The following is a 15,083-nucleotide window of genomic DNA, read 5'->3' as shown; positions in this document are numbered from 1 at the left end:
CCACGACTCCGTCTCCACAGTTCTTTCTCGCTCACAAATACTGATTTGTGGCCTTTGCGCCCCGTTCCGAGATGTTTGTCTCCCGGTGCAGTCCCACCCCAACGTGCTAGAGCGCCACTTGTCCGGTTAGTAAGATCTCGCGTCTTCCCAGGCGTGCCGGACGATGGATGACTCCCCTTTCGCTGTTCCGGAACCGCTGCATTTTGTATCTGTTGGAACGGATCAGGTCGTAGTCGAGGTGTCAACAAGCTAGGAACCTAGGAGCTAGGGGATTCTAGGAATCAACGTGGCTCTCCCGTTCCCGCCACTAGTTCCCGCGTAATTCCCCCCGCAATGACCGGTACAAATCCTGTGGAGGCTGTGTAATGATAACGCTCCGCTCGGATTTCATCATTCGTTCGGTTGTCCGTTTTTTTCGGGGCCCCCACGTTTTTCAACATCCACGACCTTTCGAAGATGAACGAATAACAACTGACAGTTCGCTTTCGTCTAATTAACTGTAGCCACCGGCCAAACCAAGATGGAGGGGAGCCGTTAAGATAGTGGACGATCCATCGGGGCCAACCCGGAGGCTCTTGCGGGCATCGACACCCCTGCACTATGCCCGTTGCCCTTTGATCTGCTGCCACTGAGCTAATATCATCTTCGGTACGTGTTTAGATTACAGCAGGTCGCTGGAAGAATGCAAGAGACCTGGACATCGAATCTTCCCCCGGGCCTAATAAAGGACTAATCCCGTTCGAAGCCGGATCGCCTGTACCACCTGTAGTACTATCGTTCCTACACAATCAGCTTGGTTCCACGATTTGGTATCAGTAGTAAAGCACCGGGTTAATCGGCCGGTATTTTCTGGAGTAACGGCCTGGCCTTCCTAGAGACCTAGAGGCTCACGACACGCCCGCGAACCAGCTGTTGTTGATAACTACGAGAAGGGGCTGCACCGGGGACCTGATACCGCCACGGGATGCATCGCATCCCATCCCCGGAGCGTCACCAGCCAAATCAACCCTGCCGGTTACCCGAGGGCCAGGCCCGGCCCCGATGGCTGATTAGTGAGGCGCCTCGGGGCACCGGAGCCCGCGGTCGGAGGAAAGTACTCCGTGCACTGATAAGATAAAATTTTTAATTTACAAACTAATTTGATAGTACCACTCAATTCAACCAGTTATCAACGGGACGGGAGTTTTGTCGGGCCGCGGCTTGTGCAGTTCAGTCGTGTGCCGTTCGCAGAAACGGTAGGATCCGGAGCGGCTGTGTACATCGGGTACGGGCAAAAAGGGCCCCCGGTGGCAGCGATGGCATCCGGCGTGCGGGTCCGCAAAACGGTCCGCCAAGATCTACCAGAGGTGATCGCCATGATCCAGGTAAAGCGCGGCCACTGACAAAGTTGCGAACCCGGATGTCCACGGAAGTGTCTTGTATGCGCAGGAGCTAGCCGACTTCGAGAAGATGCCAGCCGGACCGCAACTCACCGTCGAGGACCTGGAGCGCGATGGTGGATTCCTCGATGGGCCGCGATCATGTCAGGACGGGCCAGTGTACCACAGTTTCGTACTGGAGCTACAGCACGACCCGCCGGGTGACGCTTATCAGAAGCCGTCCACGTCGACGTCAGCCGACTGTAGCGGACCTTTAACCCGGTAAGACATTATTTATAAACAGCGCACCGAGTGGCCCCGGAGTGAGGCAGCTTAATTTCAACCATCATCGTCGGCGAACAAACAACCGTACCACTGTGCCCCCACTCCGCCAGGCCAGGCCAGGCTCCGCCGTAGGGCTCGAACAAGAAAGTTCCATACGCCGTTCCCGCCATTCTCCGATCGCTAGACGAATGCGGTGCGCCAAATGCCTCCGCTTCTGGCTGCTGATAAGGGACTCGGGTTCGCCACGCAAGCCCCGAGACGCTCGATGGCAGTAATTCTTGTTTGTCCCGAGTTTCGTTGCCTCCTTTTTTTCCCTTATTCCTTATTTTTAATCTCAGGCCACGCAACGAGGAGCCTCGCCGCGGGTGCCCCATCCTGCGGGGCCCGAGCCACCGGGGCTATCAGTTTCGGTTTGTTTATTTTCTATTTTCCTCTGCCCACAATCGAGTTGCTGGGAGTTCGGGAACAACCCCGTGGCTCCGTTGCCTGGACGGATGTCAAAGCTGTCGCTCGTCGCCGAGTCGAATCCACAGAAGTGCCGGTTCCCAGCGCTCCTATGCACACACAATCGGACGGACTATGTACTGGGCGCAACTGGGTGGTAGGCGCAATTGTTTGCACAATCCACGGTGACGGCCCACGGATCGACATCGAGGGCCGCAGACGTCCTGGGCCGCGTAGACACTGCCTACGAGTAAAAACCACACAGCTGTAGATAACACATTATTGGTCGGATGACGGTTTTCATACCGTTACCCTGGCGCACCATCTTGGTCGTCGCTGCGTTTGAATGCGCTGGACACAACCAGTCCCCAGCCCCGTCCAGCACACCAAAGTTGCTCTCCTTATCTTATCAGCGAGCATATTTAACCATGATGCCACCCATCATTATTCCCATTCACTCACTGGATGGACCATCCCTGGCTGGGCGACGGCCGTGAACGGGTGCACTCCGAATCGGCTCGCTGGGCGAGCGAGAGAGTAGCGGAAACCCAACAAACGGTCACCATCCACCACCGGCGGTCCAGGCTGGTGACATCGGCGGCCGAGGTCGCTGCCAAACGCCCCTTTTTATGCTGCTGCCGTGAAACAAAGAATAACCGCCGATGCCTATAAACACGCCATTAAACGCCATGTTGTTTGTTTTGTTGGTCGATCATACTGCAGGAAGCTGATCGGGTACGCGATATGCTTTTACTCGTACTCAACGTGGCAAGGGAAGTCTCTGGCCCTGGAGGACATCTACATTCGGCCGCAGTACCGACGGCACGGATACGGCCAACATTTCTTCAAGGCACTCGCTCACCATGCACGGGACAGTAACTGCTCGCGGATCGACTTCCATGTGCTGGACTGGAATCCGGCTACCAGCTTCTACCGCCGGATGGGTGCGCTGGATCTAACCGAAACCGAGCGCTGGCACTTCTATCGCTTGCCAAAGGACGCCATCGCTGCGCTGTGTGACGAGTGAGATTTGAAGTGGCTTCTGGTTCCTTTGAAAGGAACATCCTACGATTTTATTGCAAGTATTATAAACGTCCAGCTACGGCTTCGTCCGCAACATACAAATGTATCAATTTGTCACGGTGGTTGTGTCCAACAACGGAGGTTGAGTTGTCGGCTTTCCATGTTCCAGCATCAGGTGGCACTTGTTTTCCGCTTCCTTCAAAATAAGTACATTCCCCACGAGATTGACCAGGTACACCAGCACCACCATGAACAGGGACGCATTGTACAGACAGTTGAAGCATCCGTTGGGCAGCGGTTTGCTGCATCTTAACCGTTCGAACAGGCCCATAAATCCGTGAAGGAACTAGAAACGGTAAACGCATGGCGATTTCATTGGTGCCCTTGCAACGCACGCTGGCATCAGAACTTACCAGCAGCACGAGCGAAATACCAAAAAGTCCCAGCAGTAAATAGTACAACATCCCGAGTCCTGGCCCAACCTTCAGTATGTAGCAGATTTGGCAAAAGTTCACCGTTATCAGTGTCATATCAAACACGCTCTGTACGAACGTGTTCCCCTGGGGACTCTTCTGTTTGACCGTGTCGTCATACCGTGGCAGTGCCGGTTTCGTCTGGACACAGGGGAGAGATATATTGAACGATTAGGCCTCATGAATGAAATCAATAGTTTGTCACCTACCTCAATGGGGTCACCGGTTTCCATTTGCGGAACCGTTCGGTATGGCTCCGCGTTCCAATCACTGTCCATTTCGGCACTCATGTACCACGCCCGACTGTTACCGCACGCTGACACTTCTATCGAACAGGTAGTAAAACTCCCCACGGCCGTTATCACGCCAGTTATCGCATTTGATTAACACGATAACGTCAAGAGGCGGGCACAGCGGGATGGTTGTCTTTTGCACTGTGTGCCGATTATCTTTCAACGCGGGTCCAAATGTAAATTCCTTAAGACCAATTATCTCAAACGTACGCCTAAAAAAATTATGTGTAGTCTATCCACGTATGACTCTCTACATTGTGCCCCAGATTGTTTCACGGTAAAAAGAATTTTCTCATTTGAAACTCCCGATGGAGCATGTTTATTCTTCAGTTCTTCGTTTGTTTATAATCAACCCGGTGCGCGAACGTCTTGCGTTCGAGTAGGAAGAGAAGCTAAGCAGTTCTCTCGGTTCAATCACTTTGTGGTATCGAAGGGATTAGAGAACTTGCCATCTACTTTAACTGTGCTCGTTGGTCGTAGTCATTCACAAAAGTCCGGTGAATTCAACCTCTATTCCGAAACTATGCCTGACTGTTCTATTCGAAATATCTCCCTGATCAATTATCCCATCAAGACGGAGAGGGAGAAGATCTTGTAGGTAGTAAGACATTTTTTATTGCGTAACGATAACGAGTTTGAATAGGGTCAAATTAAAACGCTGTGAAAAATAATCTCAAAATAGGTGCAGCACAATACCTTCGCCTGTTCACCGTACCTTATTCAAAGCATGCATTGGTAAGATTCTGCGCGGCCTTCTTTAATCGCATTCTGTGCACTGTTCTGTGTTGTGTTCGGTGCCTGTGTATTACGGGTTAACCGCTCTTTCAACTTTCTTTGGGCCCACAGCGACCTTCTTTTGTACGAGTTTCTTTTTCTTGTCGGCAGAGGTATTCTTCAAAGGTTCCACCGTTGTCCCGTGGACACTCTGGAGGTGTTTTTTGCGATTTATATTACGATCGAATGTTTCATCACACAGGTGGCAGAGGTACACGTATCGCGACCGACTGATTCCCCGATGGGTATTCAGGTGCGACCTCATATTGTACCTAGAATCACAACGATCAGCATTACAAACAGAGGAATATCAGAAACCAAGGACAGCATGTCATACCTTTGAGCAAATCGTTGGCCACAGTCGGGACAAGCGTACGGTTTTTCGCCAGAGTGAGCCTATAGGGAGCAATCGAGAGAACAATACAGTATTGTTCGGCTCGGCAATTAGTTTGAGATGAAAAACTCACCCGCATGTGTCGCTTCAAATGGGACGATGATCGGAGTTCGTAGCCGCAGATGCTGCACTTTTTGGACCGTATGTTCTTGTGGGCCAGTTGGTGCATGTAGAAAGACGAATAGTGGATGTAACGCTTTCCGCACTCGTCACACTGGTAAGCGGTTTCGCGCGTGTGAACTGCCATGTGACGCTGAAGGGTTGCCTTCACGGTGAACGTCTTACTGCACACCGTGCACACTAGGTCTGACTGCCGATTGTGCTTTAGTATGTGGCTAGAGAGAGCGGCTCGTGATTTCAGAACAATGCCGCACAACTTGCACTTGTTCTCCGCAATCGCCGAATGCTCCTCGTCCACGTGAAACTGTAAACGATAAGTTTTGATGCAATTTTTGTTTCAAGAACTGTTGCCGGCGCAAACGGCAAGCATCTTTCGACGCTACATTTACCTTCCGCTCCGTCCTCGATTCAAAAGTCATGTCACAAAAGAAGCATTCCACAGGCATACTGTGTACGGCTTGTTCTTCGTTCCGTTGCGCATCGCTGAGGTCTGCTTCTTTCTCGGACGCTCCTTCGACATCAGTTTCTAGAAACTCTGCATCGGTGTAGTCCACACCAATATATTCCTCTTCATATTCCTCCTCAGTTTTGAGAGCTGGCAGAATTTCCTCTATGATGTGGTTTTTGTTCTGATAAGAATGGGTTTTCGCATCTATCAAATCTTCGAAGACAATGCCACATGTTCCGCATTTCAATGAAAGGTACAGCTGGTTGTGTTGTTCTCCGGCCAAAACAATCTCCAGCGGAGCTCCACCAGAGATATCGTCCAGTGGCTTCTCATGGTGATCTTGCAGTTCCTCCTGGAACGGTTTTTCCTCGAACACGACCACCAGTCCAAGGTCGTTGTTTTTCAGCAAATCGAGCATTTCATTTTGGATTATTTTCGCCTTTGTGTGTGCGGCATCGTATTCATTCATCTTGCTATAGCACTCCCGACAAGCGGACGAGTCGGCCAAGATGTCCTGCTGATCTTCCAAACTATGCTCTATAAAACGCTCCAGCAATCCGCACACCGAGGTGCCAGAATACTTCGTCTTTAGCTTGATCAGGTTCCGATGGAAATACCCAACGGTTTCGCCACATATTACACACTTTTCCGACATTGTTTCTGCACTTAACGCCGAATGTTTATGAAGCTACCAACGCTTCGTTTGCTAAGCACATGACAGCATAAACGTCAAAAACTCACAGCACAGTTTGAAAGCATTTGGGTGCCCAGCGGGTATGGATCTCGCCTGGAGAAACAAAATTATGCTGAAAGTTTATGTGAATATTTGTTTAACAGCCAATCATAGAAAATGTATTCCATTAATTGCGAACATTTTTATTCCAATGCTGTTTCACTATCGTCGCATGAATCACCTCTCGGCTATAGTTGAGTCTGGAAAAGATGCAAGCGCTTCTCTTTTTTCAATTCTCTAGGCGCAGACAGCTGAAAGTGTCAAATCTATTATCGTCGACCTGCGGTGAAAGCGACAACCCGAGCAAGCGGGTCGGGAAAAATGATGATTGGTTATCGCTGCTTATCGTAGGTGTCGTGGACTTCGGGTAGCAGCCGTTGGCCACACCATTCAAAGGACCCGGATCAAAGGATTCTCCCATCGCCAGTATGGACAAGCCACTTCTGACTTGTGAGTAGTTCACTACTTGTGAACCTCGGCCGAAAGTTTGACCACGTACACAACACGCGTTCTCTTCCCAAAGATTCTGGCGATTCGCGCATCTTCAAGACTTTGGAGCCCCACATTGTGGCCGCTCTCCCGGCGGACTCGGCCGAATGGAAGCGTTCTTACGGGCGTCCGGTAAAGAATGTCCGCGTAGAGGCCACATTCAAACCCTTCGATCAGGGAGCACTCGAACGATACAAGGAGGGCAAGTGGAGTATCGTGGACCACCCGGTGCTGCATATCTACGTGACCGAATGTAGCGACGTCGAGGCGTACCGCGGATCGGTGAAGGAGGAAATAGATCAGTGGCTGAAGGTGCTGAACAACTATGGGGTGACGGATTGGATGATTCTGCTGGTGGAAACGTTGGATGTGAAGAAATCGAAAAACATCCTGCCCCGCACGACGGTGCTGGATAAGATACGGCTTGATTTCGCCTCGAAGAACGGCGATCGCTGCCTGTCCATCCTGAACCCGGCCCGGTTCGAGCTGAAGGCCACGGAATCGTTTCGCTGCTTGTTGCAACGGATCCGCCACCTGATGCTGACCGGTTACAATAAGAGCATCGTCAAGTACGAAGAACTCATTCGTACGAACCGCGAAAATCGTATCCAAGAAAACTGGAGCTTCATCGATTATTTCTTGCTGCAGGAGCAGCTGGCCTTCGTGCTGGAGATGCTGGGCCAGCACTCCGAGGCTCTGGTACAGTACGACGAGCTGGACGCAATGTTTTCGCAGTTTATCCTGAACTCGGTGTTTGGCGAGAAGCAAAAGTGGCTCCACATCTTCGACCAGCCGCTCTACACTTTTCACGGCATCTCGCTCAATCCGGCCAAAATGATGGAAACGCGGGCGAAGATCGTTGCACGCAATGTCACACTGCTCGAGTTTCGCAGCTACCTCTTCGAGCGCCAATGCATGCTGTTGGACGCGGCCGGTAAACCGTGGGAAATTGCTGAACGTCTGCTGCCCTTCCTGTTTGCCACGTTGCGTGAAATCGAAGCCCTGAAGCTAGAAACGCCAGAAGGGGCCCTCGCTTGCTGGGAGTTTGTGTGTTCGCTCGAGGTTCTTAACCTATGCGATAAGGTGCAGGAATCAAAGGACATCTACAAGTGCTCCCAGTTTTCCGCTCCCATCTGGAATCTGGCCAAAGAGAAGTTGCACAGTTTGGGAAAGCAGTGTGGGCTGCTGCCCGGGTTCGTGCCGACTTCGGAGCAACTGCACACGGTCGTTCATCTTTCAGCCGGCATGGGTGACAGTCTGCCTGCGTCGGGAAATGTCGGGCTACGGCTTGAGCAACCGGAACTGGGGGAATCGCGCAGTAAGCCTCACTCGCCGGCGAGGAAACCAAAAAAATCGGCTACCGATACGCTAAAGGAGGCTCTCGGTTCGAATCAGGCGTTCACCAAACTGTATCTCGAGCTTAGCGAGCTGGCCATCAGCACATACAAGCACGTCTCGCGCCTCCGTTCGGCCCGCCTGGTCGGGCTGGATCTGGGAAACTTCTACATCACACTCAACGAGCCACAGAAGGCGGTCAACTTCTTCACCGATTTGCTGCGCGAACTCAAGGCGGAAAACTGGCACTATCTGGCCAGCCAGACCCTCCTCGAGCTCGCCTCGTGCTACCGCAAGATGAAGGACAACGTAAACTACACCAAAACCTGCAGCGCGATCGCGTGCTGTCAGGATCTGGAGCTCCTGGTGCGTACATTCTATTTTGATGAGTTCATGAAATCGCTCCGCCTGCTGCAAACGATTCGGAACGAGGACATCGACGCACTGAGCGTGCTTTGCTCTCTCGAGGATCACTTCCGCGTCGATCGTGTCCAGCTGGACAGCACCTCCATCGTGCAGGATGACTTTGTCATCGTGAGGCTTGATATCGAGAGCCATTTTCCGCGGGAACTGCTCGCCGAACAGGTACTCTTGTCGTTCGAAATGAATGCCAAACAAAGCGTTGACCCAGGTGGGGCCGGATCAAAGCCAAGCGCTACAGAGATCGGTGCCCATCTGCCCGTCATCCTTCATCTGGATTACAAGCAGGACAACACCCTGAGTGGAGCTTCCGTGGCTTGCGATAATCCGGTGAAGCAACCGGTACGCAGAAGCAGCAGCACTCGTCGCAAGGTGTCTCCGACGCAGCGTTCAGATTTCACCCACTGTGTCGGTAGCGAGCAAGTTTTACTGCAGCCCGGACCAAACACGGTCACGCTCAAAACGAAAGCCACTCGTGTCGGCACCTGGAGCTTCCGGCAGCTGTCGGTGCAAATCCAGAGCGTAGAGTTCCTCTCGGAGAGCCTGCCCGTTCGAAGTGAAACATTTGAAACCATCACGAAAGCGTCGATCGCTTCGCTCAACTTCGTGAATCTCGTGGCGGGTGTCGAGCAGCCGGTGGAACTGCTCATTTCAGCCGGAAGCTTTCGCTTTCCAAAGGACACCTCAGCTACACTGCGCTGTTCGAAGAATCTCCGCTTGCGCCTGGCGGGCACCGTTCCGCTGGCCGCGTTCGAGCGTGACCTAACCGTACCGCTGAACGATTTCGCACCGTTCGAGCAACGAACGATCGCGCTGGAAGCGATCTGTGATTTGCCTGGCAAACGGGAGGAACGGGCAATCGAACAGAAAGTTTCACTGCAGGTGCCGTGGAGTCGCAACGAGATCAACATTCCGCTTCACTTCATGCCCGCGCTGATCGCTTCCTGTCGGCTGCATTCGTCCGGTACACGAAAGTTCCTCCAGGTCGTGCTGAAGGGCGTCAGTGACTATCGGTTGGTGCTGCGCGAGGCGCAGATGTCCTGTGCGGCCGAGGGGGTCACCATCATCGACATCAATCCACTCGAGCAACAGGAAATGGTCATGAGCAAAGCCCTGTCCATCTCGTACTTGTACGAGCTGCAAGTGGAAGCGCTCAAAGCGGAACGGGAGCATCCGATCGTAAATGTGGACTTCCGCTTGCGTTTCGCCGATGCACTGGTGCCGGCTGACCGACGAACCTATCTACCGTACAGTGTCACATTCGACGTGATGGACTACACGACACTTTTCACGATCTGTGCGAAGGTAGAACCGCAGGAACTGTGCCGAGTGAACTCCGTTTGTCACCTCAATCTGCGCATCTCGAAAGTTCACGACAATCCGTACGCCGATTTGATGTACGAGGTGCTGGCCGATCAGAACATGTGGGCCGTCGTTGGCCGCACCGCAGGTTTGTGTTCCTTGACTTTTCGTTTACCTTTAATCGGAGTTCAATTTATCTTTTGCCGTGTTCGCGTCCCACAGGTGTCATATCGATGGAGGAAGTCGAAAGCCACAGTATCACGCTGGATGTGTTGCCTCTGGCCGCCGGTTTTCTGCCACTGCCAAACATTCGCCTATCGAAATACATCTCGGCGAACAAATCGAAGAGCGATGCCCATCCCCGGCTGCAGCCGTTTCCACCGGGACAAATTTACAACGCGACAAAAAGCATGCAAATACACGTGCTGGCCAGCACCAACACCGACCAACAGACCCAGTAACTGTGGCGTAGCACCAGAATCCCACGATAAACGGCAATTGATTTAATGGCAATATAACATGACGCATTCCTTATCGAGACGCTGCACCATGCTGGTATTGAGTGTTTTATGAAAGAAAACATAACACCAACCGTTACAACGTGGCATACGCTGACTGAACCTGTATTCGACAATCGGAGGCCTGATTTAGGAATAATGCAAAAAAACGAATATCGATATCAGTCATTAACCTAAATGCAGTTTTGGACACTCGTCTAGGACGATAAAGGGACTATCTCATCTAGGACCTTATCTTATCGCAATGCAGGACTGCAGACTACGTCGAATGCATTCGCGAGGTGGGAACTTTCGACACTTTTGGCAACGTCCATTTGAGTGTTTGCTTTGTCTTCAACTACGCCTATTGCAGAGTTCGCTAAACTGTCGGAGTCTTAAGCATGATTGAGTCGCAAGTTCAAGTTCGTCAACGTAGATCGGAATCGTTCGAACTTGTTCCATCGGGAAACCCTACACAGCAGCATCGGGAAACCGTACAGCCACCAGACGAGTCATCGTCATTCAACATCGACACGGAGAGTACAGCCGGACTTGTGACTATTGTAACAGTCAACCTTCATCAGTTAGAGCAGCTCTTTCAAATCGGTACGGATCTGGGTCCCAAGTTCTGGGCCTTCCTGGTGCTGTTGGTCACTTCTATGCTGTCCGTGGTAAACTTCAGGTTCGATCCGGTAGTCGACCCGGTCATAGCTGACAAATTTATTTCTTCCAGTTTGGGGTTCTGTTGATTCGACGAATACAGACAAGTCATCGCATAAAGCGTGGTCCCAGATTCAAGTCGGTGCTCGAATGGATTAGCATAGTGTTAACGGTTTTGATTTTTATTTCCAATCTTGCGCTGCAAGTTTTTACCAATCTGAATACGCAGTGCGCGATTCTCTTAAACCAACCGTTGCCGCTCGGCAGTCAGACTCCGAATGCAACGACTTCCTAATACAACGCGGTTCCAGTGTTCATATTAAGCTACGACTTTGTACTAGATTATAATATCCTCTTGGCAGGTAAGCGTAAGTTTCCATATTTAGTGTGGATAAGGTGGTTATGGCGTGTTGGGTCTGGTCAGTATTCAGGGCGGATATGTCGGCGCTATCAGCTAAAGAAAAAACCACCCTGTACAATTACTACCAACCAACAATTACTCAAACGCAGACACACATTGGAACGAGACGATCGCTGTTTCTGCTGCATCCTAATTCACTATTCGTTCTGTAAAATTTGTATGAGGTTCATAAACTGATTAAACTATTTTTATTGCAGCAACTTTGCGTTAATCCGTTACGTTATTGGCCACTCTGCAGTCATTTAAACACAATGAACGAGGTAAGGCAGCGTCATTAATGTTTCAAACAGCATAAAAAGTTGATTTAGCATTATCCCCACAGGAAAGGCCACAAAACCAGTGCAAAGCGCGGGAAATATTCTTTGTCGGGCTTACCACTCTGTTTTCCGCATCCAATACCGTGTTATTGGCCAACGTTGGCCAAGTGGTTTACTTCCGACGTGCGCTAACGCGCGACAACACATCTCACGCGGAAACGGTCCTGGTCGCACTGCTGGTCGGTGTCGTGTTGTCGATTTCACTGCTCCTGATGCGTTTTGCGGCCCGCTGCTGGATAATCGGCTTTCGGATCGGTAACCCGGCCACGATCAAAGAGGCAACCGTGCTCTGCATTGGCGATGGACCGGAACTGTCGTTACTGATTTTGATGCTTAACACCGCTCTTCGAGTGTTTGAACAGCTTTCACTCATCTGCGGTACCGGACAGCAGTAGACACGAAACACCTTTGGTAAAACGTGTTTTATTCATTGTACATTCGTTTACGGTAATTACAACGTTAAGGTCTCTTGAAACGAAGTGCCGTCTGGTCTCAGCCACATGATGCCCGCGTAGAGCGTGTCCGTTTTTTGGCAGTGCAAGCATGTGTTTGTTTAAAAAACTAACGGCTAAAGCGGATGTTTCAAGAGTAAAAAATATTCTTAACCTAGCTATTTGCAATACAAATGTTAAATGAAAAATAAAAGAACGCAGTTGTCCCTCGGTGTCAGATCAGGCGCTGTTGAGCATCTTATTTTTGCGTACCTTTTGCATCTTGCAGGAGTTGACCTGTGACGCGAAACGCAGCGATTTCACCGTTTCGGTCAGGCAGTCCTGAAACGGTGCAACGTTGACAAACATGAGCGTCTTAGAGTTACCTCCCAAGCTGGGCATCAGCAGGTGGGTCAACTTCGAGTTACGGTACGGCACGTGTTCGTTGCGCTGCACAAGCGCCAGAATCACGTTGCTCAGTTCGCTCAGCGAGCGGTTAATGTTTTTTGTCTCGTCCATCCGCGTACTCGTTTTCGGGCTTTCCGAGCCGGCCAAATCGACCAAATTCACCGACCCGACACACGTTTCACCCTTCACCGGGTGCGTGCCGATCAGCGTGATCTTCGTGACGGCGTGCGATCTCGAGGAACGCTCGTTACCTGCCGTGGCTGCCGTCGCGCGATTCATCTTGGCAATGTTCATCAGCTGATGCAGCCGGGCCGGTGACTCGACCGTCTCCTCGATAATGTTAGACACGTACACCTCGGTTTTACTCTTGGCGCTGGCCATCTTGATCTCCAGATCCTTCGTCATTCCGGTCGTGTCGAGCAAATCGTACAGTATCTCGTTGTAGATCTCCAGAAAATTGACGCGTATCTGCACGATCGGGGTGAAATTAGTTTTCAATTACGCTCACAGTTAGTTCGGTTCCTACCTCGTACTCCCATCCGAAGCGTTTGTAGTCGCTGACGGCGTTAAAGATCAGATCGATCGTCCGGGGGATAACGCCCATGCTGTCCGGAACCCCGTCCATCGTGTAGGTTTTGCCGCTGCCTGTTTGGCCGTACGCAAAGATACACACATTGTACCCGTCCAGGGCGGACTGGACGAGGGGCGAAACGTTGTCGAAGATGTCTTCCTGTTGGGTACGCGAGTGAAACACGTGATCGAAGCTGAAATCGTACCGCTTATTGCTACCGTCCATGGCCATCAGCTCGATCGACTGTTCGTCCAGATATTTCCAGCAGCACTCCAGCCGATGCGTCTCCGATGGCAGCGGAGGTCGCACACGACAAAACACGCGAATATTGCCACGCAAATCCATCACCATGTTGTGCAGGTCTTTCCGCTCGATGTTCGCATGAAACAGCAGCTCCGCGTTTCGCTGGTTCGTTTCCTGAAGTGAAAAGTTCTCTTCCTCCAGGAAGTTTGCCTTATCTTCGAGCTCCTTCAGCAGCCGCTTCGCTTCGACCAGCTCATTGTTGGTGGCCGTAAACCTTTCCCGGTATTGTTTTAGTTCCGCTTCCGTGCGCTGGAGCGACGTAGTGAGCTCCTGGTTCGCGTGATCCAGCGTGTCCCGTTCCTCTCGAACCGTTCGCAGATCCAGTTGCAGCACTTCATGCTGCTGCTTCAATTCGTGCAACTGACGGCTACAATCGTCGTATAGCTCCTGTACCTGCTCGTAACTGGCATGCTGCTCGTGAAGTTTCTCGTACTTTTCCAACAGCAACTTATGCTTCTCTTGCAGGTTAGCAAACCGCGCCTTATAGTCGTAGGGCGGAATCCGTTTGGTCATCGTCTTACTGGGCCCCTTAGGAGGCGCGCCGCTTGCTTTCGGACCATTTGCTACCGGAGCCACTTTCGAACTTCCGGCGCCGATTTCTCGCCTAACGGGGCCCGCGGGCTTGCTGTTAGGGGCCACCTTGCGCAAAGTAGTAACTCCGGTCGAAGGAGGCTTTGAAATCTTATTAGAAGGAGTTTTGGTCAAACCGACACGGGAGGGTGGAATCATGCCCATCTTCGTCATCTTCGCAGGAACACCGGAGCTACCATTGGCCGACGGTGGTTGACGTTTCAGGCCGGTTGTTGAGCTGACCGAGGATGTGGTTGTTGTTGAGGAGGTAGTTGATTCGTTCGGTCTTCTGGCGATGTCACACGCCGAACGACTTCTCCGCATTAATCCGCCTCCGCCCCTTCCTAGACCGGTGTTGGCACTTACCGGACGCACCAGCTCACTGTTCGTCATCATCGCCACCGTCGCGGCCGTGATGGTGCCCGACTTCGACGGGATTGTGCTCAGCGACGACACATACTTGGGACGATGGAAGTCGATCCGGTTCAAATCCGTCGCTGAACGGCTGCGACGTAGTTTGGCGCGGTTGAAGGCAGCCGCTTTGTTGGGCCGTGGCTCCGGCGAACCTCGCATCTTCACCGCAAACATTGTCGAATTGTTGCCCATCGGTGGCAGATTCAACAAATCTCTGCTCAGCGGTAACCGCGCACTGCCGGGAAGGCTCAGAGGACCCGGTTTGTTCAGAAACGAAGGTTTCGGTATTTTGGATTCCATCGTCACTGTGCGGTCTGCGTTGGTTGAACGCTAGGCTTCTCTACAGGTGTTTTTCAGCAAAGATCACAGTTCGGGGATAACTTTACTAATCTGACTCCCTAAATGTTGCTTCTCGTTTGATAAGAACAATTTCCAACACAAAAACGAACGAAAATCTATGATTACTGGGATTGTTATGACGTCGAACACAAGCGCGCAATGATCAATGATTTCGGTTACGGTTACAATGACTGTTGCAAATTGAAATAGGCTGAAATAGGCCTTTTCGTCACAGCGTTCGCGGACGCGTATCTAAAGTCT

The 15,083-nt window shown here is 51.5% G+C and overlaps 6 protein-coding genes across 6 annotated transcripts; 3 read left to right on the top strand and 3 right to left on the bottom strand.

Annotated features, from left to right (window-relative positions):
• Positions 1 to 1,194: 1,194 nt before the first annotated feature.
• Positions 1,195 to 4,011, top strand: LOC131208962 (thialysine N-epsilon-acetyltransferase). Its single transcript, XM_058201912.1, has 3 exons — positions 1,195 to 1,364; positions 1,429 to 1,640; positions 2,811 to 4,011. Exons 1-3 carry the CDS (start codon positions 1,296 to 1,298, stop codon positions 3,112 to 3,114), a joined length of 585 nt encoding a protein of 194 aa, XP_058057895.1. The 5' UTR covers positions 1,195 to 1,295; the 3' UTR covers positions 3,115 to 4,011.
• On the bottom strand, positions 2,869 to 3,892 carry LOC131208963 (uncharacterized). Its single transcript, XM_058201913.1, has 3 exons — positions 3,793 to 3,892; positions 3,524 to 3,724; positions 2,869 to 3,456 (listed from the first exon to the last, which is right to left on the bottom strand). Exons 1-3 carry the CDS (start codon positions 3,871 to 3,873, stop codon positions 3,217 to 3,219), a joined length of 522 nt encoding a protein of 173 aa, XP_058057896.1. The 5' UTR covers positions 3,874 to 3,892; the 3' UTR covers positions 2,869 to 3,216.
• Positions 4,012 to 4,236: 225 nt separating the features above from the next.
• Positions 4,237 to 6,288, bottom strand: LOC131210346 (zinc finger protein 624-like). Its single transcript, XM_058203578.1, has 4 exons — positions 5,554 to 6,288; positions 5,118 to 5,468; positions 4,988 to 5,046; positions 4,237 to 4,922 (listed from the first exon to the last, which is right to left on the bottom strand). The coding sequence occupies exons 1-4, from the start codon at positions 6,265 to 6,267 to the stop codon at positions 4,682 to 4,684; spliced, it is 1,365 nt and encodes a 454-aa protein (XP_058059561.1). The 5' UTR covers positions 6,268 to 6,288; the 3' UTR covers positions 4,237 to 4,681.
• Positions 6,289 to 6,657: 369 nt separating this feature from the next.
• Positions 6,658 to 10,411, top strand: LOC131209065 (trafficking protein particle complex subunit 10). Its single transcript, XM_058202042.1, has 3 exons — positions 6,658 to 6,795; positions 6,869 to 10,039; positions 10,114 to 10,411. The coding sequence occupies exons 1-3, from the start codon at positions 6,774 to 6,776 to the stop codon at positions 10,350 to 10,352; spliced, it is 3,432 nt and encodes a 1,143-aa protein (XP_058058025.1). The 5' UTR covers positions 6,658 to 6,773; the 3' UTR covers positions 10,353 to 10,411.
• A 378-nt stretch (positions 10,412 to 10,789) lies between these two features.
• LOC131207452 (uncharacterized) lies at positions 10,790 to 11,343 on the top strand. The gene is made up of 2 exons (XM_058200064.1): positions 10,790 to 11,059; positions 11,122 to 11,343. Exons 1-2 carry the CDS (start codon positions 10,790 to 10,792, stop codon positions 11,341 to 11,343), a joined length of 492 nt encoding a protein of 163 aa, XP_058056047.1.
• A 918-nt stretch (positions 11,344 to 12,261) lies between these two features.
• Positions 12,262 to 14,909, bottom strand: LOC131209980 (protein claret segregational). The gene is made up of 2 exons (XM_058203160.1): positions 13,152 to 14,909; positions 12,262 to 13,093 (listed from the first exon to the last, which is right to left on the bottom strand). Exons 1-2 carry the CDS (start codon positions 14,781 to 14,783, stop codon positions 12,458 to 12,460), a joined length of 2,268 nt encoding a protein of 755 aa, XP_058059143.1. The 5' UTR covers positions 14,784 to 14,909; the 3' UTR covers positions 12,262 to 12,457.
• Between the last annotated feature and the right edge of the window lie 174 nt (positions 14,910 to 15,083).

The sequence above is a fragment of the Anopheles bellator genome, chromosome 2 (genome assembly GCF_943735745.2).
Source record: "Anopheles bellator chromosome 2, idAnoBellAS_SP24_06.2, whole genome shotgun sequence".
Lineage (NCBI taxonomy): Eukaryota > Metazoa > Arthropoda > Insecta > Diptera > Culicidae > Anopheles > Anopheles bellator.
Note: the sequence above shows the minus strand (reverse complement) of the source record. Positions and strands in the feature narration are given on the sequence as shown.

Bases quoted from the DNA above. Each gene is read 5' to 3' on its own strand.
- LOC131208962 (XM_058201912.1), top strand. From the start codon at position 1,296: ATGGCATCCGGCGTGCGGGTCCGCAAAACGGTCCGCCAAGATCTACCA. The intron at 1,365-1,428 runs GTAAAGCGCGGC...TTGTATGCGCAG, and splicing joins AGGTGATCGCCATGATCCAG to GAGCTAGCCGACTTCGAGAA. The intron at 1,641-2,810 runs GTAAGACATTAT...ATCATACTGCAG, and splicing joins TGTAGCGGACCTTTAACCCG to GAAGCTGATCGGGTACGCGA.
- LOC131208963 (XM_058201913.1), bottom strand. From the start codon at position 3,873: ATGAGTGCCGAAATGGACAGTGATTGGAACGCGGAGCCATACCGAACG. The intron at 3,725-3,792 runs GTAGGTGACAAA...CCCTGTGTCCAG, and splicing joins AAACCGGTGACCCCATTGAG to ACGAAACCGGCACTGCCACG. The intron at 3,457-3,523 runs GTAAGTTCTGAT...TACCGTTTCTAG, and splicing joins GTATTTCGCTCGTGCTGCTG to TTCCTTCACGGATTTATGGG.
- LOC131210346 (XM_058203578.1), bottom strand. From the start codon at position 6,267: ATGTCGGAAAAGTGTGTAATATGTGGCGAAACCGTTGGGTATTTCCAT. The intron at 5,469-5,553 runs GTAAATGTAGCG...TATCGTTTACAG, and splicing joins AATCGAGGACGGAGCGGAAG to TTTCACGTGGACGAGGAGCA. The intron at 5,047-5,117 runs GTGAGTTTTTCA...TGCTCCCTATAG, and splicing joins ATTTGAAGCGACACATGCGG to GCTCACTCTGGCGAAAAACC.
- LOC131209065 (XM_058202042.1), top strand. From the start codon at position 6,774: ATGGACAAGCCACTTCTGACTT. The intron at 6,796-6,868 runs GTGAGTAGTTCA...CTCTTCCCAAAG, and splicing joins GGACAAGCCACTTCTGACTT to ATTCTGGCGATTCGCGCATC. The intron at 10,040-10,113 runs GTTTGTGTTCCT...CGCGTCCCACAG, and splicing joins CGTCGTTGGCCGCACCGCAG to GTGTCATATCGATGGAGGAA.
- LOC131207452 (XM_058200064.1), top strand. From the start codon at position 10,790: ATGATTGAGTCGCAAGTTCAAGTTCGTCAACGTAGATCGGAATCGTTC. The intron at 11,060-11,121 runs GTAAACTTCAGG...TATTTCTTCCAG, and splicing joins TCACTTCTATGCTGTCCGTG to TTTGGGGTTCTGTTGATTCG.
- LOC131209980 (XM_058203160.1), bottom strand. From the start codon at position 14,783: ATGGAATCCAAAATACCGAAACCTTCGTTTCTGAACAAACCGGGTCCT. The intron at 13,094-13,151 runs GTAGGAACCGAA...CCGATCGTGCAG, and splicing joins GCTTCGGATGGGAGTACGAG to ATACGCGTCAATTTTCTGGA.